The following is a 27318-nucleotide window of genomic DNA, read 5'->3' on the forward strand; positions in this document are numbered from 1 at the left end:
TGACGATTCCTCTGGGCTCAAATGGAAACATTTTGACAATTCCTCACTCCTTTCAATGACCTTTGCCAGAATCCTGCACACCCACAACTACTCTAACCTGAACGAACAGAAAGCATCAGTATTTGCTAATTCTCAAAGGCCCCTAGCACTAGCCTAAAAAATCATAGCTTCCCACCACCCCCCCAGAAAAAGTTCGGAAAGGCACATAACGATGATGGAGTAAACACTGCTTTCTCACTGCCAAAGGTGCTGAGGGGTGCGGTGGGAAGGTAGGTGTGGGCAAGGTGTCCGGAAAAACGAAGGGATCTGAATGGATGTGGCCAGGGCCAGGGCCTCTTTGCCTGGGACCTGGTATATCCCGGGGGCTACCTGTGTTGTCACATTTGCTTACAAGGATACCTGGTACTATGTACTTACTACTGGTAGGTCATCCCTAGAGCCACAAGAGCCTGGGTCTTTGGCCAGGTCAGAGAGCAAAGCCGGACTCAAATCTGACAAAAGCCTGTTGAACTCTTTAAGAAAAATCCATCTTGATTTTCCTAGCAGGATGGTACTGAAGGTCACAATTTATGTGTGCGGTATTGACACAACTTTTGGCATTTCCATTAGCAGCTCTGCTTTAAGGGTTTTCCATCTGCTGTAGAGATCAAATCTCAGAGTAATATAATATACATCATCACCATCTGAAGAGGGATGAAAGCACACCAAGAGTGTGATTTGGGACAGCTCATTGGCCAGGTGTAGAGGGCTCTATCCTGTGGGCAGCTCAGAGCAGGTCCTGCAGGGAGAGCTGAGGGCCTGCTCTGGTCTCAGAGGAGATAGATGTAGGAAGCGGATACCAGGGGCATCTGTAGCCTTGGGTCCATGTTCTGCCGGCGACCAGGAGGAGTTGCCAGTTTTAACTTCAGGTTCCAAACGGTGGGTGCTTGTTGGCTGCCAGCTCACAGTTTTAGCCAGGGGGTAATATCTGGGAACTCCATTCTGCAGCCCTTTTATTCAAAGATCTAGATCCTCCATTGATGTGAATGACTCTCCATCTTGAAGAGATGTCTGCACTGGGTACCACATGGATGAGTACTTCCAGGTTGGGAGGAGAAACCAAGCCCAGGAGAGCCCATGCCCGGTTCTAAAGCACATGGATACGAATGCACACCTAACAGACAAGTTAAAGGTATAGGAACATACAGGCCCAGAAGCCTGCAACTCACAGGGAATCTGGGCTGGTGGCGGGGTGGCTGGAGATGGTAAGGAGGCATGTTTACTTGAAGTTGATAAGAGTCAAATATTAATGGTTTGGGCTTTAGAAGTCATAACTTGCCAAAGACTGTGGTCCAAACTCACAGAGATATTAATAGGTTAAATTTTTATGTACTCATTTGTTTATCCATTCAGTAAATATTTATTGAACACCCATTGTGTACCTAGTAGTATATTAGGCTCTGGGAATACAGTGGTAAGCAAAACAGAATTCCTGTCCTCATGGGGCTCATGTCTTAAAGGGAGAGAGATAAGTAAGCAAGTCATATACAGGATAAATATTGTTATAGTGGAGGCATAAGATGTTATAAGAGCACACATGTAGGCCTCCAACTTGGATGGGGAATTGGGGAGGCTTCTTGGAGGTGGTGTCATCTGAAATATGAGAAGTTATTAAGTAAAGAAAATGGGGTACTGGGGGAGGAAGGGAAGAATGCCAGGCTGAGGTCAACGTGGGTCAGTGCCCATGCTGGGAGAGAATAAGGCAGATTCATGGAACTGAAAATGGGAGACGGAAAGAAGGCTGAGACCTGAGACTGGAGAGATTGATGGGCATTACTTGTGAAAGACCCCTAAAAACCACTTTAAGTAGCTCTGCCTTTTTCCTGAGAGTGACGGGGAGCCATTAAAAGGTCTCAGTCAGGAGAGTGACATCAAATTATGTTTTAGAAAAATGACCTGGAGTACACAGTTGTGAATAGATTGGAGGGGTTTAAACTGAAGGCAGGGAGATTAGTTAGGACAGTATTGCCATAATCTAGGCAAGAAATTATGGTAGCTTGAACCAGTGTAGTTGCAGTGGGGCTGGCTAAGAAATGGAAAAAATTTAAGATATTTAGGAGGCTGGAGAACTTTTTTTTTTTAATCTTATTTTTGGCTGTGTTGGGTCTTGCGGCGAGCGGGGGCCACTCTTCATCGCGGTGCGTGGGCCTCTCACTGTCGTGGCCTCTCTTGTTGCTCAGCACGGGCTGCAGACACGCAGGGTCAGTAATTGTGGCTCACGGGCTTAGTTGCTCTGCGGCATGTGGGATCCTCCCAGACCAGGGCTCGAACCCGTGTCCCCTGCATAGGCAGGCAGACTCTCAACCACTGCGCCACCAGGGAAGCCCTGGAGAACTTTGATAATTGATCTGTTGTGGGAGGTGAGAGAGAAAGGAAATCAAGGATGATGGCCCCTTTTCTTGTTTGGGGCCCAGTGGGTGACAGTGGAGCTCTTTACTGAAATGGGGATCACAGGAGGAGAAGCAGAGCTTTATTGTTGCTGTTGTTAAGAGGATGAACAGTTTTGGTATCACAGTAGTGAGGCCTGTGTGACATCCAGTGGGGACCTATCCAAGAGGCATTTGGATACACAGCTATGTCTGGAATTCGGGAAAGAGAGAGACTTGCTGGCCATGTAAATGTTGGAGTCATCAGCATCTAAATGATCCTTGAAGCCCTGAAAGTGGGTGAGTTTACAAAACAGGAGTGGAGAGCAAGAAAGGAGAGCTTGGAACAGAATCCAGAGGAACTCCAACACACTGTGCCCTCCAGGACAATCCCAATGCATCACGGAGATTCAAAAGGAGTTTCTGGAAGAAATAGGATGGAGACCAGAAGTGTGGTGTCATGGAGCTAAAGGAAGAGGTTTCAAAAAGGAAAAAGTAGTCATCAATCTTAATGCTGCTGTTAAGTCCCCTAAGAGGAAGACTAGAAACGTCTGTTGGATTTAGTGACCTGGGGGTCATCGGTTATCAGAGGCAAACAGTTTTGGTGCTCATGGAATGATGGAAGCAGGGATAAGACATGGTGGGTTGAGGAGTGAATGAGCACGTGGGAAGTAGAGGCAGTGTGTGTAGGCAGCTCTAGGGGTGGAGGAGGCCAGGAGTCAGACTGACCCAAGTTTAGCACTTGGCAGGGGTGGTACAATGGAAGGATAATGGGCAAGGGAGTTCAGGAATTGGCCAGGAGGCAGCTGGGAGTTGAACCATGGGCCTTGAAGTATGGGCTGATGGAGAAAGAAGCAAGGAAAGGAAGGACATGCTGGGAGCGGTTAGGGATCAGAGAATGGTTCTGGTGAGAGTAACTGGATGGGAGAACTGGGAGGGTGGGAAGGAGGTTTCAATTGAATACTTTAGAGGAATAGCTCTTACTGGTGATGAAGGGCCTGGAGTGTTCTCTATCAGCATCTCCTGGACTGGGTCTGCTCATTTCAGGGTATCTAAGTTCAAATACCACGACCCACTTACTTACATACCTGTCTCTCTATGGCCCTCAACCAGGCCCCTGGATCCCTGTTCTAATCAGCTACCATTTCTCCACTCCCTACCATCTGGCACTGTGGTGGACACTTTCATATATTATCTCAAATCCTCCCAGCGACCTTGCGTGGTGGGTGTTATGACTCTAATAAAGATAAAGAAGCCAAGGCCCAGAGATATTAGGAAATTTGCATATGATTCTCTAGCTAGGAAGTAAATGGCAGAGCCAGGTTCTGTCTGACTTCAGAGTCCAGGCTTCTTCTCCACTTCTTAGTCTGTAAGCTTCATAGGGGCAAGAAGTGTCTTCTTCACATTGAAGCCTTGGTATTTGATGCCTATGCAGAATTGGAACGCAAACACTGGGTGCGTGAGTGCACGAGAAAACGAGTGAATGGTGCTAAAAGTGACACTCCAGTGCTGTCTCCCAAGGGGAATAGAAGTGCCGCCACCCAAAGAGAGAAACGAAGATAATTGGAAAGAGAACGGATGGGAAGATTTGGCAATCAAGTGGCACTAGTGTTGGATAAATAGAACAGAGGTGTCTTCTCGGGCTCTTTGTGACCAAAGTGCTAGGCACCTGACTGTGGCCTGAGAGAGTCGGCCATCGGCTTTCCCGTCTGCTCTGGGGCCAAGGTCACGCTCCAGTCCTGGCCCAGAAACTCCAGAGGAGGAACTGAAAGGGGAGGCACCTAGGAAACAACCCACACAGGAGAAAGGAGAACCCCCAACCACTCCGTGACATTTCACTTTGTGAAAATTTCACTTTTTAGAATGTGAGGCTGCGGTTTCTCTCCAGACCTTCCTTCAGGGTGTCAAGGGACGTGTGTGTGTGTGTGTGCGTGCACGCGCGCGTGCGCGTGTGGGGATGGGCGGGGGAGGACCAGATTGCCCATCAGTTGTCTGAAGAGCATGCACACTACCTAAGCCGGGCTTGAGGCCCGGCTTGTGTTTGCTGGATGGCTACCCCATCTCCTTTCCCGGGGAAAGATTTAGTGAGTCAGGTACACAGCCTGCTTGGAAGGAGGGGAGTTCCAGGTTTGGGGGAAGTGGGAAAGGCTAGTGGACAATGTGTTTTGGTTTTTGTGCTTGACCGCTAATTTCTCTCCCACCCTCCCTGAATAGCAAAAAGGACAATCTCCTCCTTCTGGGCTTTGAAAGCCATTCCATGCTGCCTGATACTCCATGAAAGACTCTTCCCCGGGCGTCTGTGCCTCCCTCTTGTTGCCTGTCTGTTCAGCAAGTCTATACATTCACCATCCTCCCTCTCCCAGTGTCATCACCAGCCCGTTTCTTCTCCGTGTGGCAGTGCCTGAGGTCCAGAGGAAAGTCGTGGGGCCCGAGGGCAGTGGCCCATCACCCTCAGTATCCACATCAGGCGTGCCCCTGCCGCAGCCCGTCCCCCACCTGTGCACACGCACCACCTGCTCTCTACTTCCGAGGGCTGCGCTCTGGAGGGCAAAGTGTGGGCAATAGGTAGGGGAGGTGGTAAGCAGATGGAGTCCCATGGGGCCTGCAGGAGCTTTAAAGGATCACAGAGCCTATCCTCTTTACGTCACAGATGAGATTGAGGGCCAGAGAGAGAAAATTCATTTGTTTAATCCTTCATCTGCCCATGCATCCTTCCCTCCATCCAGTAAAGATTCATCACACACCTGTCAGGTCCAAGAGACACAGCAGTGTATAAGAGAAATGAGGTCCCTGCTCTCGAGCAGCTTTTGTTCTGATGGGGAAAGGGAGATGGTAAGCCTTGAACTTGAAGCAACTCCACCAAGGCTAGTTGGCGGCCACAGAGCTGAGCGGTGAGCCTGGACCTCCTGCAGTGCCCTTTCCAGGACCCGTGCAGGGTGACTCCCTGCTTCCTCGGAGCCTGCGCTTCAGTTCTCCTCCAAACAGCAGAGAGAAACATTTAGAAGGAATGAAACTGGATTTTAGCCTCTGTACTTCTGGGCAGCAGAGGGATTGTAGAAGTACGAGTAACTTACGACCAGCTGAGACTAAGGATTCTTTTTGTTACTTGGGTAAAATATATATGTAACATAGAATTTACCATTTTAACCATTTTTAAGAGTACAGTTCAGTGGCATTAAGTACGATCACATTGTTGTGCAACTGTCACCACCATCCTCCCACAGAACTTTTTCATCTTCCCAAACTGAAACTCTGTCCGCATTGAACAATAACTCCGCCTCCCTCTCCTGAGCCCCTAGACCAGGAATTCTTAACATTTTGTGCCATGGGCCCCTTGGGAAATCTGGTGAAACCTATGAACCCCTCGTCAGAATAATGTATTTAGAGGCATAAGGTGAAGTATATAAGATTACAAATGGAAATTTTAAATACAGATAGCAAAATATTTTTAAACCATTTGTAATACAGTATATGTGTGATTCTTTGTTACCCTGTTAACAGGCTCAAGCAGTGGTCGGCTACCTACAGTTTGCATAAATATTTCGAGGTGACTGCAGCATTTCTTCCAACGTGGTATGAAAATGTCTAGCTGCCCGTGGATGACCAAGTCACAGGTGCAGCTCATGTGACTGCTTTGTTGCTTTCATTCCCCATTGAAGGAACTGCTAAATTTCAGTTAGAGGCTGGTAGAAATAAAGATGTAATATTTTTACCCTCCAAGTTTACCAACCTCCTGAATTCTATCCCTGGATTGCTTGGGGGTTTCATGGCCTCAAGGTTAAGAGGCCCTGCCAAGACAGTTTGCCCTACCTTTTCTGCCTAGAAGGGCGGTGCCCGGGACCAGAAGCGTGCTCACGAGTAGGACATGGTGACAGAAACCCTCCCTGTGCACGGGGCTTTGCGGGAGGGAAGGCAGGAACATCACAGGAACCCAGCCAATGTGGGGGTGGGATGGGGAAGGTGCCCCCATTCTCCCCAAGCTGCCAGCCTGCTGTCTGAGGTGGGCGGGGCTGGTGCCCCCTGGAAGTGTGCCTTCTGGCAGCTTCCCCGCCCCCCTTCCACCCCTTGTCCGAAGGTTCAATGCAGAAGGGAGCCATATGGTCCTTTGTGGACACATTTTCCCTAGTACAGTATCTTCCCGGTGTGAATGCAGCGCCTGGCTCCCCAGTGTCAGCTGTCTGTCCCCTCCCCCGCTGCCCCATTCCCCGAAGCCAGCCCAGAGCAGAGCAGGCTGTCAGGGGCAAGCTCACCGAGTTGGGGAGCCCTGCAGAGTCGGGGGCGAGTGAGGAGTCTTTTAGTAACACCCACCCACACACACTCACACAGAAACTGTTGAAGTGAAGTCAAATGTCTCAAAGTCAGATCCCTTTTTAGTATGAATTTGCTGTGTCTCATTCTGAGCACTAATTCCAATTTAATTGCAAGTGGCCTGAAGCCTCTTCAATAGGAGTAACAAATGGTTTGATTTTGTAAACTTCATCAGACTGCATTTTAAATGCGACACAGTAGCCCAACTCGAATGCCAATGAAGCACTGGAGTAGCTCTCTGTTTACTAATTATCCGTTTTTACTCCAAGCCACGCTGGCTGGCTTGTCTGATTAAATCGGATTTGTGGGATAGAGAACAGCTAGCAGAGTTTTCTCTATAGTAAACGAGATTGAAACTATGGGCCGCCTGGCTGCACACTGTAAATTATATTTCCTTTTAAAGGGGACGTGTCTCTTTTATTTCTGTGTCGCCCCTCCTGCATATTAAACTTAGGGCACAGAAATGTACCCGGCTCCTTCTAAATCCAGCCTCCTCTCGCCGTCCACCTGGTTGCCAGCTCGCTTCTGTTGCTTTCCATCTTCCTCTCCGAAGGACTGAAAAGGAAATTGGTGGCTACAGCCCGTATTCCCCACGCCACACTCCTTTTCTTTTTTAATCCTTGCTTTTCTCCCCTTTATCCTGGGGGTGAGTTTTCATTATTCTAGAAGGTCCCTGTGATGATATGTGTTCTTAGAATCCATTTTGAGTTGGCTAACACAGAGTTCTAGCAATAAAATTTGCTGAGACCCAACATGGAGTGGGGTTTAGCCTTTCAGAAAGACATGAATATTGGCGGTATTGGCTGGGTGGGTTAGGGTGGGCAATGAAAGAGTCAGTTTCTGGAGACTTAAAATTTGTTCTTTGGTCCACCCTGGAATGAAATCCTTTCCTCTCACCAGAGTGAAATTCAGATCACCTGGTTCCTACCTGTGGTCCAGCAGAGAAGGCCATGGCTCAGGCACTGGAGGGGTGGACCAGTGCCCACTGTGAAGCCCAGGTTGGGGCATCTGGTGTGTCCTCTACCCATTCCCTGAGGTCTGGAGTCTGGGGTCTTGCCTAGAACTCCTGGGCTCTCTTAATTGTTTATTCCTCTGTCCCCAGAAAAGCCACCTCCACCCTTCATCCTTCCTGTACTAAACACACATACACACACACACACACACACACACACACACACACACACACACAGAGTACATAAACCAAATGCAAGGCAGCCCCGAATAAGGTGTAATCAGGCTGTGCTTACACTCTGCCGTTGCTAAGACTTTAACTCCACGAGCTTGACCTGCCTGCCCAGCCCTCACTCTTAGTGTCTATCTTTGTGCCAGGAGCTTTTTATATTTTAATTTGCTTCTGAACGTCCTGCAGAATTCATGGTGTGCGGACTTTTCCCTCTTTGGCCATTGTGTGCGGTACAGTACGGGTAGGCCTGGAGGTGCCTCACATGGCCTGGTTACCGTGGGAATGAATGGCCACCACACTCTCAGGCTCACAGCCCTTCTTTTAATTGTTGACAGTAAAAAGCATTTAAATGCTGCTTAATTTGTAATCATCTTCTGGCGGCGGGGGGGGGGGGGGCGGGGGGGGGAAGGAGAGGAACCGTTAAAATGTCAGTAAAATGAATATATCCTTCTCTCTCTTTTTTTGGCTTGTTTTTGTTTATTTATATGGGGTGGTTTTTCTTTTCAGTGCCCAGTGTTTGTCTGATATTTAAATGGCTCTGAGACAATAGGTATTTCATTTTATTTTGAATTTCTGTCTCCCCCAGCCCCTGCTCCCCTCCCCACCCCATCCTGTCTCTGGGTCTTTGTCTTGCAAAGGTCTGCCTGTCTCCTTGTCTGTCCCTTCTCTTCTAGGTGGGCCTCCTCCTGCCTCCTCCTCCTCATCTCTGAAATACATTGGGGTTTACAGGACATTTTAGATAGGACCCCAGCTGAGTTGCTATCTTTTTTCCAGAGATCCCTCTCCTGGGCTCCAGTTCCTGCCCAGGCACCTCAGGATGCCTTTGGGGATGCCTGGATCTAGGGAGATGAACTCTCTATTGACAATGTCTTGTACACTTAAAGAAGACGAGAGAGGGAGAGGCCTGGTAATAAGTTATTGTACAATAAGGAAACTGGGTCTCATCTTCAGGCGGAACCTCAGTGCTCTCTCGTGATGCTTTGGACACACTGCTTAAAATTGAAGTGCCTACTGTGTGTTGGGCAACGTGCTAAGGAAATGAGGCCGCTGGATTCAGGGGGTCTGGTTCTCTGACCCATCATCTTGGTTGTTTTTTTTCTGTCATCCTGGTGCTGGGGGCAGGGGAGGGAGAACCCCTGCTCCCCTCTCCCCACCCCATCACCTGGCCCTTGCCCAGCACAGAGAGGTAGGCAGGTACCCTCAGACCCAGTGACTCAAGAATTGCCCCTCTGGGACTTCTCTGGTGGTGCAGTGGTTAAGAATCCGCCTGCCAATGCCGGGGACACGGGTTCGAGCCCTGGTCCGGGAAGATCCCCACCAGATCCGCTTCAACTGGGAGCAGCTAAGCCCATGTGCCACAACTACTGAGCCTGTGCTCTAGAGTCCGTGAGCCACAACTACTGAGCCCATGTGCCACAACTACTGAAGCCCGTGCACCTGGAGCCTGTGATCCACAACAAGAGAAGCCACTGTGATGAGAAGCCTGCACACTGCAACGAAGAGTAGCCCCCGCTCGCCACAACTAGAGAAAGCCCACGTGCAGCAACGAAGGCCCAATGCAGCCAAAAATAAGTAAATAAAATTAAATTAAAAAAAAAAAAGAATTGCCCTTCTGGGTGTATGGCCAGTTCTAGGAGGTACTAGCCGGTAACTGGTGGCCCCTTGAGAGAAAGGACCTAGCAGGTTCTCTTGAGTCTTGCTTTCCTTATCTTTCTAAACACCCCATCTCTCAGGGCTGCTTGAGGGTTCAGAGGAAGAGACCTGGATAGCCCAAAGCAAATGATCAGTCAAGCTTAGATCTCTTCTGTGTCTCTCCTGGGACTGTCCCTCTGTGAGCCAAAGACAGTGGTTCCCAGTGGAGCCCTGAGATTCTCTTTAACTAAAAGAAGGCTATCAAGTGAGATTTTGAAGGAGAAATGCCTGAAGTGCATATCAGTGGGAGAAAGACCTTCCAGTCTTCCAGCATCCTCTTCAAGTAGGCCTAGAATTATTGACTGTTAGAATGGGGGGAACCTTTTAAGATCATTTACTTCCACCTTCATTTTTCTGATGAGGATACTGAGGCCCAGAGAAGTCCAGTAACCTACCTGAGAGTGCACAGCAAGTTAGCCACTGAGCCAGGACTTGAGGACAGGCCTTCCGGCTGAAGACTCCAGTGCTTTCTACTCTTCCAGTCCTCTTCAACTGGGAGCCAATAGTAAGAAGTCACAGGAAAGGGTAGGGCAAGAGGACAATGGCGGGACGATTACCCTGGCCTGTCCTTTCACACACCATACTGACTTCGCATCACACATTTCAGGGCTTCTTTCCCGGAAGTCTCAGGACCAGCTTCTTACAGGCCAGCTCTCATGCAGCCTTGCAGAGAGCTGCAGGCTTCCCGCAGTGGTTATAGGCCAAGGGCACAGAGCTGAACACATGCCAGGGAGGCTGGATTGAGGAAGGAACCCATTGTAGTTCTGTGTTGATTTGCACCCACCTACCCCCAAAAGAAGAAAGCTGGGAGCCCTTTGGTTTCAGGAACCCTCGGGGTAGACAGGTGCCTGCCTCTCTCTTTTGAGCTTTAGTCCTACAGCACAAGCAGTGTAGAGAAACTGAGGAACTCAGTCCTTCTCTGCGTCTTGGGAGGAGAAACTGGGTACCGGTCCTTCAAGGCAGCAAGAGGCCCACCGGCCCACCATCACCCACTCCTCTCCCAGGCGGCCCCATCTCAAAGGTCCCATCTCCCACTGCCAGAGTGGGCAGTACCTGAGAGCCCTTCCCATTTCAGACCCCCAGGGCTGGGCCGGGCAGGCTCTACAGAGCCGGGCTAGGTTAAGGGACTGCGGGCCGCCCCTCTCCACTCAGGGCTGTTGAAGTTGGTCCAATTTTTCAATCGTGGGCCAATTAGTTTCACAAATGGGGGCCCCCGTGGTGCCAGGGCACATTTGTTCCGGGCCTGCGCACTGGCCGGACCCCATTGTCCTGCCTCCCACCCCCGTGTGGGCCCATTGTCCTCGCCCCCAGCGGGTGCTGCTTACGGCTGATTTATACGGGCAGGCGTCCTGCGGGCTCTGGGCCGCACTGCCACAGCTGGCGGAGGTGCTTAAGGCCTTGGACCCCGTGACCTTTGCCCCAGTCCTGCTGTCATTTTGAAAGTTACAGACCAGAGGGCTGCATACCTCTCCGGATTTACTCTCCACCCCAAACCCCCCACTACACGCACACACCGTCTCCCTTCCCTTTTTCCTCCCTCTGCTCTTGTGGTGGACGTTTGGATTCATTCTGGAATGGCTGGAGGGGTCCGGGAGCTGGGCTGGGAAGGGGCTGTGGTGTGGGTGGGAGACTCCAGGGGAGGCAACGAGTCTCTTCTGACGTGGAGGCTACTGCTACTTCCTCCAGGGGGGCTCTGCATCCTCGATTCCTTAGTTCCCTCTCTGATGCCAGGGATCCGGGACTTGGTTGGACATCTTGCCATTGAGTTTGCCCTTGACACCGTCCCACCAGGGGACCCGTGCACCCCAGACAGGGTGGCCCAGCGTGAGGTAGATGGAACGGGGAGGCCGTCATGTAACCAGGCAGCAAAGCACAGATCCGGCCCCATCTTAACCCGTTAACCCTCTCTTGCAAACCAAACTCAACTTTCTTCTTCCTTTTTACCTCTTTTCCTTTCTTTTCCACCCCTGCTCTTGTCCCCTTCCCCCAGTTTCTCCCCCTCTTTGGCTCGTTTGTTGGAGTGATTGACAAAATTAGTACATCCATTCAGGTTACTTTTATTGTGCAGGTCTCAATAAATCCCCCCGTGTCTGGGGTGCACCTTAATGAGCTAGTGAGCTGACAAATTTGTTTACTGTAGCTGGAGGTGCCGAGTAATGAAATGCACTTGTGTCTGCAGCTCACTGCTAAACAAATACACAGTTTCTGGGAGCCAGCATTGCTAGCTGCTGCCGCCTGAGGCTGTGACCACATTCCCCAAGAGACTGAGAGGGGTGGGTGAGCAAGTGTGTGTGTGTGTGTGCGCGCGCACACGCACACACACGCGCGTATACATGCACAGGTGTGTGCTCTGAGACATGTAATCACTCACCCATCCATGGCTTAGTTTTAAAACAAATTTGAATCAGCTGTTCCAGCTCCTCCCCATTTGGTTATTCATTGAGAACTCTCTGCTCCCTGGACTACTGATATAAAACCCTAACATTCCTCCTTTCCCTTGTGGAAATGGAAGGTTATATTGATATATGGGTGCCTTCCAAGATTCTAAGCAGATGAGAAAGAAAGGAAAAAGGGGTAGGGAGGCCTGGATAAGGAGACTGGAATTGACAAGACTGAAATTGACAAGAAGGCTAGATCCTAAGGTTTTTTGCTCTTGGCTTTTTTTGGGAAGGCATAACTGAGCAGATAATTAAAAGTGCTCCAGCAGTAGGTGACTATATGTTGGAGACAAGCACTGGAGCACAGACTTGTGGCTAATTTGGTTTGAGGCAAGCCTTGCAAAGATGTTTTCTCAGCCTTCTCTACCCTTCCTGGGAGAGAGGCTGTAGGCAGTAAACAGCGGGACTTGTCTACCACTCTCCAGCAGCTGTCATTCCCGGGGTGGGGTGCGGAGTCAGCGGGCTGACATTTTCCTGGGCTGGGTAGACTGGGCCCTCTTTGTGCATGTAGCTAGCCTTCTGAGGAAGGCTGGGAGTTCAGGACTCAGCCCGAATGATGCTGCAACTTATGCCCAGGAGGAGAACTAGAGAGGGATCGTTTGACGCTTTCTTCAGTAGATCCCGTGAAAAGGAGCCAAGCCTTAAGTGATGGCACAGGAGGCGTCAAAAGGGAGGCACCCCTGCCAGTGTCATGAGCTGAGCTTTTGCTTCCTTTCTTCTGCTCCCTGTCCTGTCCCCCCTTCCCCACCACCTCCAGCCTCTTGAGATGCAGACAGAGCCTTCCTGCCTTCAGTGTGAGCCCTGGGCTGCTTGTCTCTGTCTGTCTTTTCCTCCTGCACAGTGGATGATGCAGCTCTGCCACTTTTTTAGCAATGACCTGGGGGGACGGAAGAGAAAGACGGGGAAGAGGAAGAGGCGGCAGTTTCTGTGACAGTTTTGGTGTGTGGTTACAAGGCTTCACAGGACTGGAAATGGTGTCTTAGGAAAGAGTAATCCTGAGGGTCGGAGGAAGTAGAAAGGCATGTCTGAGGATTTGGAGGGGGAGGTGATTCCAGTGTAAGTCAAGGTTTTCACACCTCCTAAATTTGCTATTTTCTTCCTCTGGAGAGAAGAAGTTGCAGGGGGGCGGGGAAGCAGCTCTTCCTTTCTTGGGTGAGGTTGGGTGGAATTGGACATGAGAAGCCCATCCTTGGTCCATGTGCAAGGACACACGCACACACATGCACACACAGGTAACAGTCACAGCCAGCTTACCAACAAAAAAAAGCCCGAGTGTATTTAGATCACTCTGCTCTTTTGATGAAGAAACTGCTTATATCTAGGGATAATAAGAACCTTGCTCCAAGAAGGTGTAGCACCTGAACATCTTCTCCGGCTGTGTACCCCTCTGATCCTGTTCCTTCCTTTCTATTAAAGAGCTCATTGGTATGGAAATGGCACAGGTGTAAACATGAGGGTTTTTGTGTCTCGTAATTTCAGACCCAGTCGTCACCTGGGTGAAATAAATACCCTGGGTTTGTGTCACCCCTCCTGCCTCCTGTTCCACCCTAGCCTTGGCTTTCTCCCATTTTTTGGCTAAAATTAAACTTGTTTTAAATTGGGAATCTGTGAGTCGTACGTGCCCTGCAGCCAAGGTTGGCTGTGCTGCCCTTGGGGGTGGAAGGTGGGTGTGGTGGGGTCACCATCTCCAGATAGAACTGATGGAAGTGAGGGTACAGTTATTTGCATGGCCCTTCCGCACGTTACCTAGGACCTCTCTCCATCAACCCTGCCACAGCCACTCCCTCTTTCTAGTGCAAATTCCCTTCAGGCAGACACCCTTGGGGTCCAGCCTGACACTGATGTATCTGATTTACATTGAAATTTACAGCTTGATTGAAAACAATACACTTGTAGGGTTTACATACTCAATAACATTTGCCAGTTGCCTCCTAACAGCACTATGAAGTTGGTATTGGAAAGGGCATCTTAGTCATGAATACCATTTCCTAGATGAAGACATGAGGCCAAGGGCAGCAGCTATCTGGCTCAGAGTCACAGAGCCGGGAAGGGCTGCACCTGTTGTGGGCTAGAACCAGGGTCTTCTGTTTCACTGCATGGTGTGGTAAAACTGGTCCTTCTTCTATGGGCTGGGTCTCTGCTTCTGAGCAACAGAGCTCAGACATGGAGCCAGAACTGGGGAGTCCTGTTCAGCCCACCAGACAGACAAGAGAGGCCCCAAAGAGATCAGCTGTCTGGGGGTTACTGGCCATTACTAATTTCCAAGGAGAGCCTTGTTGGAAGCTGCCGGTAATGGCTGCATTTGGTCTGAGCTTCCCCCAGCTCTAGCCATCCATCGCTCTGTACCATGACTTTCCCTGCCCTGTTTCCCCCCTTAGTCCTTTGTGATTGTCCCTCAGCTCCTTATTTATTCTTGAATGCAACATGCAGTTATTGAGCACCTACTATATGCCAGGCCCTGTGCTTGATCTTGGGGGGATATAACAATGAAGAAGATAGTCCCTGTTTGGGAGGGCTTACCATCTACTAGACAGAGCTGAATGTCAAAATTGAGTACAACAAAGGGTTTAATAATTGTGCTGGAAACATGAGCGCTCAGAGGAAGAAGGTGTTCTTGGCACTGAGTCCTAAATGGTGTCACTCATCCAAGATGCCTTCTCTAGGGTCAGTTCCCTGGAAGAAGCAGCCCAGAGTCGAAAAAACAACTTAGGCTTGTGTATTGTGCAGGGTGGCCATGATCTGTATCCAGGTTGTTCACTGCAGGAGGATGCCCAGCCGAGAGAGAAATGGAGGCTGGAGTCCAGCCGTCTTTGCTTGCAGAGCTGTGTGCCCAGGCGAGGATCTGTGTCTGCCCAGAGGAAGAGGCATGGTTTTCTAATTCAGACAAAGGCATCGTCTGGGCTGGTATTGGCTTTGCTACCGCTTCATAGCTAAAAAGCTTTTTCACTTGGGTATCGCATTGGATGCTCTTAACAACCACAAGCAATGTGGCAAACGACGGGCAAACTCTGGTCCAGAGAAGTTCAGCAACTTGCTCCGGGTCACAAGGCAAGTAAGTGGCAGAGCCAGGACCCATGTGCTTCTTTGGTCTCCCTTGTGGCATGCTGACCATCTGATTTCTGAATGTCTTTTGCAACCAGTGGAGGCTCCTTCCCTCTCCCCAGTCGTGTCAGGCATGAGGTCTTCCCACAGCAGAGGAAGGAGCAGTGAGCATCTCAGGGGCTCAGGCGTCGCAGGGAGCAGAGTGCTGGCGCTGCCGGACCCCCTTGCCTCGCCGAACGTCTCACTGCAGCTAATGAATTGCTAATACAATTTTCTAGATAATTTTATTTCCATAGTCCCACATTTTAATGTGTTTCCAAAAGCTAGCATTTATTTGCTTAATCTCCCAGTGTAATAGAATCTGCCCTGACTCATCATACATGCGAACAATCAGCTAGGCAGAAACTGCAGCAAATTGTTTAATAACTCAGATCTCGTCTCTAGATTTTTAACTTGCATGCACCGATAGCTTTTCTTGTGTCGTCCCCCACCCCCGCTCTTGCCTTTTTCCTTTAAAAATATTTTTCCATCTTCTCAGCTGCTGGTCTCCAAACAGAAGAATGGAGAGTGGATGTGGGGTCTCAGAGCCCCCGTCTCTTCATCTCTGAACCTGGGGCAGTGTCTCAATGGCCAGGGAGAGCCCCTGTGCCCTGTGGGATGTCCCAGGAAGGGGAGAGAGACCACTGTAGAGACACTGTAGCATTTCCTTTCCAGGTGGTCACTGCATAACTTTAAACTTGTCACCAAGGTACAGAGCCGGTGTCCAGGACTACAAATGCATCACGCTTCCTGACTCGAGCCCAGGCTGAGGGTCCTGTCCTGCCACTGCCCTGGATTCCACTTCTCCAGTTCTCCTCCGGTCCTCCCAGCCGCTACCCTAGACTGGTCCCCACTCTCCTCCAGTGGTAGCACAGAAGCCGTCATCTCTCTCCCTGCTTTCAGCCACTTGCCACTGCTGTTGGTGCCCTTGCAGCCCCCAGGGGCATTGCCCTCACATAATGGTTGGATCATGCTAGTACCCGCCCCCCTCTTTTCTTGGCACCGCATTGCCTGTGGAATGAAATCTAATCTGTCCCACCAGGTGATACGGCCCTCTGCCATCCAAACCCCCATAACCTTTCCTGCTCATCTTCATCCTCAGGGTCTGTCCTCTGCCCCTGCCTGCTCTGAAATTTGCTTGCGGTGTTTCTAGCCTGGCGCCCGTGCCCCCCTCTGGTCCTCGGCTTCTCAGTCCACTTCATTTCTTAAAACCTAACTCAGAATCTCCGAAGCACTCTTGGCATCAGCCTGTCTTATCCTCTGGCTGGTCGTTGGCTTGTCTGTGTCCCCGATTAATCTGGGACCCTATTTCTCTGGTTGATCTCAGCATTCCCTCTTGTCACCTAGCACAGTGCCTACACTAGGCGATATTCACCGAGTCAGCTGAATGGACACGAAATGGGTTCAGGCATTTCTGAGAAGAAGGGACCACATAGTGGGGCAGCTTTGGGGCCCTAGGAAGATGGGGAGGGGTGAGGTTGCAGGGTTCTCAGTCTGCCCTGCAGTGGTACTGACCCTCAGAGCTCCTCTGGGTCTGGCTTTTTTAAAAGAACGTATATGCAATTTCCTTTTTCTTTCTTTCTTTCTTTCTTTTTCTTTCTTTCTTTCTTTCTTTCTTTCTTTCTTTCTTTCTTTCTTTCTTTCTTTCTCTTTCTTTCTCTCTTTCTTTCTTTCTCTCTTTCTTTCTTTCTCTCTCTCTCTCTCTCCCGCCCTCCCTCCCTCCCTCCTTTCTTTCTTCCTTCCTTCCTTCCTTTCTTTCTTCCCTTCCTTCCTTCCATCCTTCCTTCCTTCCTTCTTTCTTTCCTTCCTTCCCTCCTTTCCTTCCTCCTTTCCTTCTTTCTTCCTTCCTTCCTTCTTTTCTTTCTTTCTTTCTTCTTCCCTTCCTTCCTTCCTTCATTCCTTCCTTCCTTCTTCCTTTCTTTCTTCCTTCCTTCCTTCCTTTCTTCTTCCCTTCCTTCCTTCCTTCTTCCTTTCTTTCTTCCTTCCTTCCTTTCTTTCTTTCTTTCTTTCTCTCTCTCTTTCTTTCTCCCCTTCCCTTCCCTTCCCTCCTTCTTTCTTTCCTCCTTCCCTCCTTTCCTTCCTTCTTTCCTCCTTCCTTCCTTCCTCCTTCCTTCCTCCTTTCTTTCTTTCTTTCTTTCTTTCTTTCTTTCTTTCTTTCTTCTTCCCTTCCTTCCTTCCTTCTTTCTTTCTCTCCTCCCTCCCTCCTTCCTTCCCTCCCTCCCTTCCATCCTTCCCACAAGGTATGTGGGAATCTTAGTTCCCCAACCAGGGATTGAACCCGCGTCCCCTGCATTGGAAGCATGGAGTCCTAACCACCGGACCACCAGGGAAGTCCCTGGGCCTGGCTTTTTAGGCTCGGGTGTCCTACTGGGAATGTCATTCATGTTCCCTCTGACACAGACTCCTTCCACACTGAGGATTTCGGAGGATGCATAAGGGGAAACGTGGGCTCTTAAAGGGCATGGTTTGCCCAGGAAACCTGCTCCGTCTTACTGATAAAAGGCGGATGTTTGACGTCTGGCTTCATCGGGGCTCTCTGTGGGGTGAGGTTAGGGCCAGAGAGGGGGCTGGTGCTGGGGGCCCTCACGCACCTGCCACGTGAAGCAGCCACGACATGCCGTGTCACAGGACATGTTGCAGACGGACTCCATTCTGGGGCATGCTGGCCAGGCCAGACTGGGCTTTGAGGACTCACTGTCAGCCGTCATCTGCTTCTGCTGGGCAGACCGCTCCCATCAGTGTGCCCCCTCAATCAAGTGGAGCCAGCACCCCAGTACCTTGCAGAGGTCTTGCTGGCTCCCAGTGCAGTAGGAAGGCTTCAGAGAGCTTTACCTTGTGACTCGGCTTCCACTGCACGCCTCCTGGCCCAGGTTCTCCAACTGTTGCTAGGGTGGGCCCTGCATGCACTGGGGCTCCTGAACCAGCTGGGTTGGAGCTGCCTCGCTGGTGTCATTATTGTGCCTCTTCCCAGAGAAGCCCATGCAGACAGGTGGCAGATCCAGAGGCAGACGTGAGCCCAGCTCTGTGGTTTCTGAAATCAGACATACTGAAGCATTTAACAATCCCAGCTCTGCTTCTTTCTAACTGTGTGACCTTAGGCAACTTACTTAATCACTCTGTTTTCCCATTTGTAAAAAGGGGCACGAGAATCCTGCCTTGCACGTCTTAAATGAGATGACAGCATAGATAAAGCACCTAGCACACGGCCTGTAGTAGTTCCCCTTCCCCGCTGCTCTTTGAGTCCAGGAGCAAATTCGTGCCCTTGCTGGTATTCCACCTCCCCTGCTCAGCCTTCCCTGGACCTGGATGCAGGCGACGTCTGTCTGCAGTGGGATGAGCATGGCTGAAGGTGCTGTGAGGGGTGGGGGGCTGGGGGGAATGAGAGGCCGTCTTTGCCTTCCCGCCAGTCCATTGCAAACCCAGCCATGAATGGGACTGGGTTGTCCAGAACGGGCCTCCCATTTGCTATCTCAGTTGATGGACCCCGGAGGCCACAGGCTCTCCTGCTGTCCTTCTTGTCACCCTCTTGCCACCGGGAGCTCCCTGATGCCACACCGAGCAGCCCACAACTTGCCACAGCCAAAGCTCTGCTGCACCTTCCACTCTGGGCTGCCAGGGCACTGGGCCTGACCCCCTTTCCTGCTTGTGTCCTTGACACGGGGGAGGCAGCACTGGGCTGACCACAGGTGATAATGCCCAGATGCCGGCAGAGAGAGGCGAGCAGATGGGGAGCTTCCCGGGGCAGGGAGCTGACATGCTTAGGAGAATGGAATCAAAAACGGTGGGCATGGAGCTACTGGTGAGGACTTGGAAGGCTTAGATGCTTCCTCCTGTGGTGCTGAACCCCGCAAGGCCATGGTCCCAGAGCAGCATCAGGAAGGGGGTGGACAACAGACAGAAAATGGCAGCCTGTCTTTGTAGGGTACCATGGGGTACCCACCCGTGCTTCTTATCGGCACAGGGAACGACCAGACAGAGTTAAATGAAAATCTCATGTCCCTCATTAGCTTAAAATCCCTTGACAGTTGCTCGTTGGTCTTGGGATGAAGCCTAAAGATCTTAACATGGTTTCCAAGACCCCGTACGAGCTGGCCCTGCCTACTTCTTTGACCTCCGCTCTACTTTCTTTCTGCCTCCTCAGGTGACCTGTTCTGTCTTATCCTCTGACCCGTCACGTTTCTCTCCAGTTCACAGATACTATTCCGTCTTCCTGGAATGCTCTCCTCATGGCCCAGTGTGCTGGGTAACATCTATGATGAGGGCAGGCACTTTGTACGGTTTTCCATGGCTACATCCCCAGGGCCAAAAAAGAGAGTCCTCCTTATAGAAGATACTAAAATAATATTTGCTGAATGAATGGACCCTTAAGATGTACGCATTAATGAATGGAGACGTGGTTAAGAGAATCAGGTCTGTAGCTCGCATTAGGAGCGGATCAAATCCAGGTTGCCTGGGTTTGAATCCCAGCCCTGTTTGCTTGTGAACTAAGTCTGTGCTACTTCGGACAAGTGACTCAGTCTCTCTGTGCCTCCTTCTCCTTATCTGAAGGGTGAGGATGCACAGCCCGCCTTTTGGAGATGGGATTTTTAAGTTAGTTACACTTGGACGACGGCTGGCATGTATCATCTCCGTTACTGCGATTCCTCACAGAGGCCGGCCTGATGCCCCACCTCCTGTGCCAGGCTCTGAAAGTCCCTTTGATAGATGCCTTCTCGGTACCCTGCCTTTGACACAGACCTCCACACGATTGCAGACTCATTTGCTGCTCTGATGTGTTTGATTAATGTCTTTCTCCCACTAGACTTTAGGTTCCACGAGGGCAGGAAGTAAGTGGATTCTGTCCACCGTTGGAGCCGCTCACCGGGGGCTCCAGCAGCATCGCGTGGCCTGCACCACCTCTGGGTTTGCCACCGAGGGTGGGGCCTGGGGGTGCTGGCCTGACGCTGGCTCTGGCTCCAGCCTAGCTGGGTGAAGAAGGCCTGTGTCCAGCCCTGAGGCTTTCCCCCACTGTGTCCTGCAGGCACGGACATGGCTGTCTTCTGTCTGCTGTGCGGGAAGCGTTTCCAGGCCCAGAGTGCGCTCCAGCAGCACATGGAGGTCCACGCGGGCGTGCGCAGCTACATTTGCAGCGAGTGCAACCGTACCTTCCCCAGCCACACGGCCCTCAAACGCCACCTGCGCTCACACACAGGTAGGCCAGGCCGGGGACGGGCAGGGCAGGGTCTCTGGGAACCGCTGTCTGCATTTCCCTCCAAACACATCAGGCGGAGGTGCCCTCAGCCCTCCTCTGCTCAAGCGTCGGGCATGCAGGGGCCTCCGAGGTGCAGGTCAACGTGGACGGTTCTTATCCTGTCCCACCCTGGGCACCTTTGGTTCTCAATCTCTCTGCGCCCAACAGAGAGGGTACTCATTAGAAATGCAGGCTCCTGGGTCCCATCTTCAGAAACTTCCATTCAGTGGGTACAGGTGTGATCCGAGACTCAACATTGTTAGTAAATATTCCCCAGGGATTCTGATGCAGGTGGACCCAAGACGAATTTTGAGAAAAACCTGCCTTCTTGGTCTCTGTCTCTGCCTTTCCCCCTCCCACTGCTGGCCCACTCCACACACAGACACACTGTGCACACACACAGTGGGAACGTGGCAGAAGTGGTCCTGCTTATTCCACAATAACAGAAGCACGTGTTCTATACTTGGGCCTTAGCCCTGTTTAGGGGAGACAGTGAGGTCGTATAAACAGTGAGCCATGAAACATCCCTGCTTAGCCAGTTGCAGATGCTGGGGGGAGGAGAGTAGTTGTGAGTCAAGGGGTCTGGGATGGGATACTTGGTCCTGAGAGCCAAGAGGCATTTGCTTCCTTGCAGCAGCCCCTGACCCTCTAGCAAGGTCATGGGTGACTTGAAAGCCTTCCTTTCTCCGGCTGTACATGGATAAAAGGATCGCCTGTTTCTGAGTCTGCATGCGTCTTTGCTTGTGTGTGTTCTGTCCTGCTTTTGGGGTGAGAGGTGGGTGATGGAGCCAGGGGGACAGAGAGGCAGACTCTCGTTCTGAGGACGTAGCAGGGTATGTTCTCATGTCTGCTGGAGAGGGTATAAAAAACTCTGTGTGCCTCATGACAGAATTGGCAGGACCCTTTCCTCACTGTTGGGTCTTATCGTGCTCTGGGATTAAGTGGCAGGCTCTGCTGGATACGGGAGGGGCTTTGTTTATCACGGACTGAGCTGGCCTGGCCTGCCAGCGGTGGGCATCCTCGCCAAGGACCCTGCCTGGACTCTTGCTTCTGGATGCTGTTCCGTTCAGGGGAGCGTATTGCCTTAGCATCACCAGATTTGCTTAGAACTTTTTAGATTTGCTGGCTTCGGACAAGGGGAGGTCTCAGAGGGGAAGGCCCGACAAGAAGGGCAGAGGAGGAAGGGATGCTGACAAGGGCTTTCTCTGTAGTGACCGCATAAGCATCCCCCTGCAGGTATTGGGTTGGCCAAAAAGTTCACTCGGGTTTTTGGTAAGATGTTATAGACAGACCCGAACGAACTTTTTGGCCAACCCAATACATGCACCTTCCTGTCAACACCTCCCCCACTGGGCCCCCAAGTTCAGCCTTATCAAAGGTGGCCAGTTACCTTTCAGCCATTTCTGAGCATTCTGCTGCTGGGTCCCATCAGTTGGATTCATGGGACTGGAACCATCCCGGTCCTGTTAAGTCCACCCAGGGTATCCCCTGCCCTGCCCACACTAGCTCCTAAGAGCTCAGATATCAAGATGCCCCCGGCCCCTGTGTCAATCATGGCTCAGACCCATGGGGAGGGACTATTTCCAGACGTTTAGGAGAAGTACTTGCTTTTAACCTCGGCAACGTGGAGCAAGTGTGCTGCCTACACCAACGCCCATCGATCTCACGCCAGCGGGGCCCTGTGCGCACAGCCCTGCACAGGCTGAGCACAGCCCGCACAATGCCTCATTAATATTCCCTTGTCCTCGGCCCATTTGCTGCCGCGGCCGGGTGTTCAGCGTCAGCAGCTGTGTTGGGTAGGTTAGTCCAGCCGCGCTCTTGGCATTGATGGATCCCTGATTCACACGGCTCATCGTATAATAAACTCTCCGCTGTGTTGAGTGGGGGAGCTGAGGAGCCCACGGGATGGGGCTGGGGTGGGGACGATGACACTGGGCTTGGCCAGTGCCAGGGAAGCCACCAGGTGAGGACAGAACGCTGGGGTCACAGGTGCGCTGGGCAAGCCGGAGGGGGGGGGCTCTCATTAGTCTCGTTTGTCCTGTACTTAATGTCAAGCTCATTAAAGAGGCTACAGAGTTAATCAACATACCACAAATTGGATTTTGAGTTCTGCAGCCAGTTTTGTGTACATTATAGCAACACTGACACGATTTAACTCTCAGGGTGAGGATTTTAGGCCAGGTGCTTGCCATGTTTCAAAATCCGTGTGTGTGTGTGTGTGTGTGTGTGTGTAGGTGTCTTTCCCCCCCCCCCCAACTTTTTATTCCTTTCCCTGGGCTGACTCGAGAGATTTCATATTTAAACTCATGTAACATGTGACCCACTGCCATAATTAAATTCATAAAAATCGGATCAAACCAACCTCTCTGCCTTAACCTTTTGTTTTTTAAACTCTTAGGGCCCCCCTCTGGAGGGGAAAGGCACAGACAGACAGCGGTGCCCACCCCCCAACCCACCGTGTGGCTGCCGATATACGTTTTCATTACCGGCTCCGCTGAAGTCTCACGTGGCCCTTGCTTTATTTATTTATTTATATCTTAACGAGGATACTGAATTCTCGATTAAAGTTGTAATCGTTGCCGATCCAGTAAGGAGGGGGAGTCGGATGTCAGACGGGGCTGTGTGTGCAGACGTCTACACGCAGAGAGGGTGGCACGCGGGCCCAGGCGTGCACAGACCACCCCTCAATCTGTTAGACACACAGCTAATTAGGAGCAGGGTCTGCATGGGCCTCTCCTTCCCTGGGGTTGGATGGGGCTGGCGCCTGGGGACCGGCCGGTCTGCACAGCCCCCGGCAGCGAGGGCGCGGGCAGGTGCCAGGAACTCAGGAATCTGCTCATCCCCAGATCTGCACGTGGAGGCTCTCCTCTGAGCCCAGGGCAGGGCCCCCTAGAGTGGCTCTGCTCTTGGAGCTTCTTCCATCCTACCCCTCCGATGGAAGCGCTCCCACCCACCCGTCTACACCCTCGGAGCATCTTGCAAACCTTCCACCCATGAGCGAGCCCGCCAGGGAGCAGACCGCAACATTCTTTCACCACAGAGCCTTAAAAACCCTTCAGAGCCATAAGAGATGAGAATGCATGTGGGTGCAGGGGCTTGCGTTCGAGAAGGGGGAGGTTTGGTTAGCGGCCTGAGGAAGGGAGAGAGAGAAGAGAGTAAAATATCATTTTAAAGAGGAAGTGAAGGCGCAGGCATGCAAGTCTATAACGAGAAGGACAATTTATGCCCAGGCACGAGCGCAGTTTGACATGGGGATAATGAAAAAACGTAGGTCATTGTGGATGACTTAAACCTTCAGCAGCTGAAGAAAATGTATGAAATGCAGAGGACATTACACGGTTGGCAGCCCCGCACATCTGCAGAGGGACAAGTGAAATACAGTGGGCCATTCTTTACCATAAACTATGGCTGTTGGAGATGCAGCCCAGAGAAATTGTAATTACAGTGACAAGACGAATCAGCGATATTTAAATATTCATGAACGAAGTCTGGGGTGATCAATCTATCTTTATTGTCTGTGCCTTCACTCCTGTAATAAATAAGTAGCTGAAGTCCTCACCTTTCATCCCCACAAAGCCCCCACTTTGGGTACAAAGGGAAAGATGGTTAATCCCCGCACCCCAGCCTCAGAAAGGAGGCTGCTGGGCATGGATTCCAGGCCGGGGAAAGGCAGTTCTCCCCAAGTTTCATATACTGACATTTCCCGAGCGTCTGCTTAGGGTTTACTCTGTGTTGCGTGCTGAGGCTGCAGGGATGAACAAGGTTCCCTTCTTGCCCTCACGGTGCTTCTAGTCTGTGGGCACGGTGGGTGTCACAGCCGATGCAACACAGCATGTCAGTTGGCAGTCTGGTAAGTATCCAGTGTCCAGATTCTGGCACCAGATCTGCATCCCAACTCAGCTCCTTATTAGCTCTTTGACCTTAGGGACCATGTTTAAGCATCTCTAAACATCTCATTTTTCTCTTCTGTAAAATGAGAACGATACTGTCTTTCTCGTAAGGTTGTTGTGATGATTACGTGATATGATTGATCCGTGTGAAGTTCTTAACACAGTAGGGAGCACTCAACAAATGTGGGCTATTTTAATTAAAAAGTGCCATAAAAATTGTACTACTACTACTACTAAAAGGACAAAATACTGGACATTTCTTCTCTCTGGGGACAGAGGAGAAAGTGACTCAATTTGCCTGAGCAGGGGGTGGGGGGCAGGTAGCGCTAAAGGGAAACTTCCAAACCGTGATGACACATGAGCTGGACTTTGATGGGTGACTAGGAGTTCGCCAAGGAGAGAAGAGGAAATCACGCAGAAAAAACGGTTGCATAAGCCTGTGGAGGAGGGAAAGAGCAGAAGGGAATTTGGGGGACAGTGAGAACACTGGAGGGATTTTTTTGAGGGTAGGGGAGTGAGGCTGGAATGGCTTTTGCCCCTGACCTAGAGGAAAGGAAGCTGGGGGAAGGGTCTCGAAGCCCCTGGGTCTGCTCTGCCCTCAGGGGGACCTGCTTTCTGGTGGCTCTGTTCATCCCTGAACCAAACGGGCTCTCTTTTCCCGAGACTGGCCCTTGAGGCGTGGATGGCCGCTGGGCCACGGTAAAGTATGGACACGTGTGGACAGGCGTGCTCCCTGTCGATGCTAACGGGCTGGCAGGGGTGGAGGGTCTCTCAGTCGTCTCTGGAGGTGGTGACAATAGGCAGCCTCTTCCTCCCGGTTCACTGAACCTGCCCTACTGTCCCCTAGAAAGGGGGCCGGGGGGGGAGGCGGGGGCCTGATCCAGCCCCTTGTCCCCACAGGTGACCACCCGTACGAGTGTGAGTTCTGTGGCAGCTGCTTCCGGGATGAGAGCACGCTCAAGAGCCACAAGCGCATCCACACGGGCGAGAAACCCTATGAGTGCAATGGCTGCGGCAAGAAGTTCAGCCTCAAGCACCAGCTGGAGACACACTATCGAGTGCACACAGGTACTGAGGACACACAGCTGGCTCCGGGGCGGGGGTGGAGGTGGGCAGCGGGCAGGTGGGTCTGCAGAGAAGCCCGGGTGCCCATGGTCCCAGGCTGAACCGAAGAGTGGAACCGCTTCTGTTAAGGGTTAGTACGGTGACCTGAGTGCCACTTCCTCCCTGCAAGGGCGAGGCGGACCTTGCTAGTCAATCACAGCACTCTTTCCGAGAGCCCAGACTAGCCTTCCAGGCGGCCATACCAAGAGCTCACAGAGGATATCCGTTCCTGAATCCTGAATTGGGGGTCAGTTGTCCTGATTAGCTGAAAGTGAAGGCTAAGGTGATTTCACGTGACTTGAGGGTTACAGTAAGAACTAGGCGACAGGGCTTCCCTGGTGGCGCAGCGGTTGAGAGTCTGCCTGCCAGTGCAGGGGACACGGGTTCGAGCCCTGGTCTGGGAGGATCCCACATGCCGCGGAGCAACTAGGCCCGTGAGCCACAACTACTGAGCCTGCGCGTCTGGAGCCTGTGCTCCGCAACGGGAGAGGCCGCGATAGTGAGAGGCCCGCGCACCGCGATGAAGAGGGGCCCCCGCTCGCCACAACTGGAGAAAGCCCTCGCGCAGAAACGAAGACCCAACACAGCCATAAATAAAAAAAAAAAAAAAAAAAAAAAAAAAAGTACATGTCTTAAAAAAAAAAAAAAAAAAAGAACTAGGCGACATTGAGTTAGGTTATGATGAGGGTTGGGGAAAATTGTATGTTAGATTGAGTTCGGTTCAACGATTAGAGAAGCAGTTGGATTTACTAACCCCTCTACGTGTATAATATTTTACCATTTCAAAGGGCCTTCATGTTCCTTTTTACATAAAAGTAATGTGAGCAACTGTTTTCTTGGGGCCTGAGGACAGAACAGGTGGAAGTGGTCCCGATATCCAGAGTTGTCAGAGTTGGGGGCAGTGGGTGCTGGAGCCGGCCCGAGCCTGCCTGGGAAAGCCATGGTGCACATCTCTTTCCAGCCCCATGTTCTGTGTTCTCACCTTGGTTGCTTAAAATTGGCTACAGTGGGAGGGTTCACAACATGGCCATCAGCAAATGCTACAGAATCAGGGGTTTTTGGAGAGCCAGTTGTTAAACATTTACAGCACACTGCCAGTTGGGGGGTAGATGTTCAGAAGGACTTCCTGTGAGGATGAGACATGGTGGAAGGTAGTGGAATGTGGCAAAGTAGGAGGGCTCCCCTGATCAGGGGAAACAGCTGCCTGAGCAGAGGAGTGGGGAGAGGCGATCAGACAGGTCCTGCTGGCCCAGGGGAGAGAGTGTGTTTTCCCGGGAGGGGAGGTGGGCAGAGGGAGCAGTAAGTAGAGGATACATGCTGTCATGGCTCTGCTCTGGGCCACAAGGAGAGGATGGGGTGCTTGTTGCTGACAACTAGAGTGACCCCCAGGATTTCCCAGAGCCCCTTGTCGGAGATGTGACCTGCCGGGTGTATCATTAAGTGCGCTGGCGCTGACTATCGTAAATAGCTGGTCGATAGTTAGATCACTTCGGCTGTTCATTACTTCATTATTTGCAGGGGCCTCTGCACGGAGGAGTATCGATAGCGAGATGGCTGGCCAGTTAATTACTGTCTCAGAGTAAGGTTCCCTCACATCCTCTGCTCAGCTCCAGGGGGCTGTAACAGAGGGTGGGCGGGTCGCAGCTTGGGCATGGCCGTGCCCTCCCAGGTTCTCTGTCCCTCCCCCATTCTGGCCCCAGAGGGGAAGGCAGGGTCCAGGGCAGGCTCTAGAGCCTTAGGGGAGTAGCCATTCCCAGGTGTAGCATGTTTGCAGGATGGTGTCCCCTCAGTTTTACCCCACCTCTGTTCCCCACCGTCTGTAGCCCTGTAAGGACTCCGTCCCCTTGCTCCCCTGGAAGGAACTGTGTGCTGAAGAGCCACCCTTAGCATTTGAGAGGCCTCGCGGGCCCTTTTCTAGACCTCCCTTTCCTTCCTTAGGAAGGGGAGAGTCTGTGCCCCTGAGAGAGTTAAGAATAAGTCCAGGGGC

At 51.5% G+C, this 27318-nt stretch overlaps 1 protein-coding gene across 3 annotated transcripts in view; it reads left to right on the top strand.

Moving 5' to 3' along the window:
- The window catches only part of ZBTB16 (zinc finger and BTB domain containing 16), a 228808-nt gene that overhangs the window by 167946 nt on the left and 33544 nt on the right, over positions 1–27318 (top strand). For 2 of the 3 annotated variants that reach the window (XM_007171983.3, XM_007171981.3), the window contains exons 5-6: positions 20128–20298; positions 25128–25295. In XM_007171983.3, coding sequence (XP_007172045.2) covers positions 20128–20298; positions 25128–25295 — 339 coding nt within the window. The remainder of the gene's footprint in view (positions 1–20127; positions 20299–25127; positions 25296–27318) is intronic. The other variant, XM_007171982.3, reaches the window with a different exon arrangement.

This window comes from Balaenoptera acutorostrata, chromosome 9, assembly GCF_949987535.1.
Source record: "Balaenoptera acutorostrata chromosome 9, mBalAcu1.1, whole genome shotgun sequence".
In the NCBI taxonomy this organism is placed as follows: Eukaryota; Metazoa; Chordata; class Mammalia; order Artiodactyla; family Balaenopteridae; genus Balaenoptera; species Balaenoptera acutorostrata.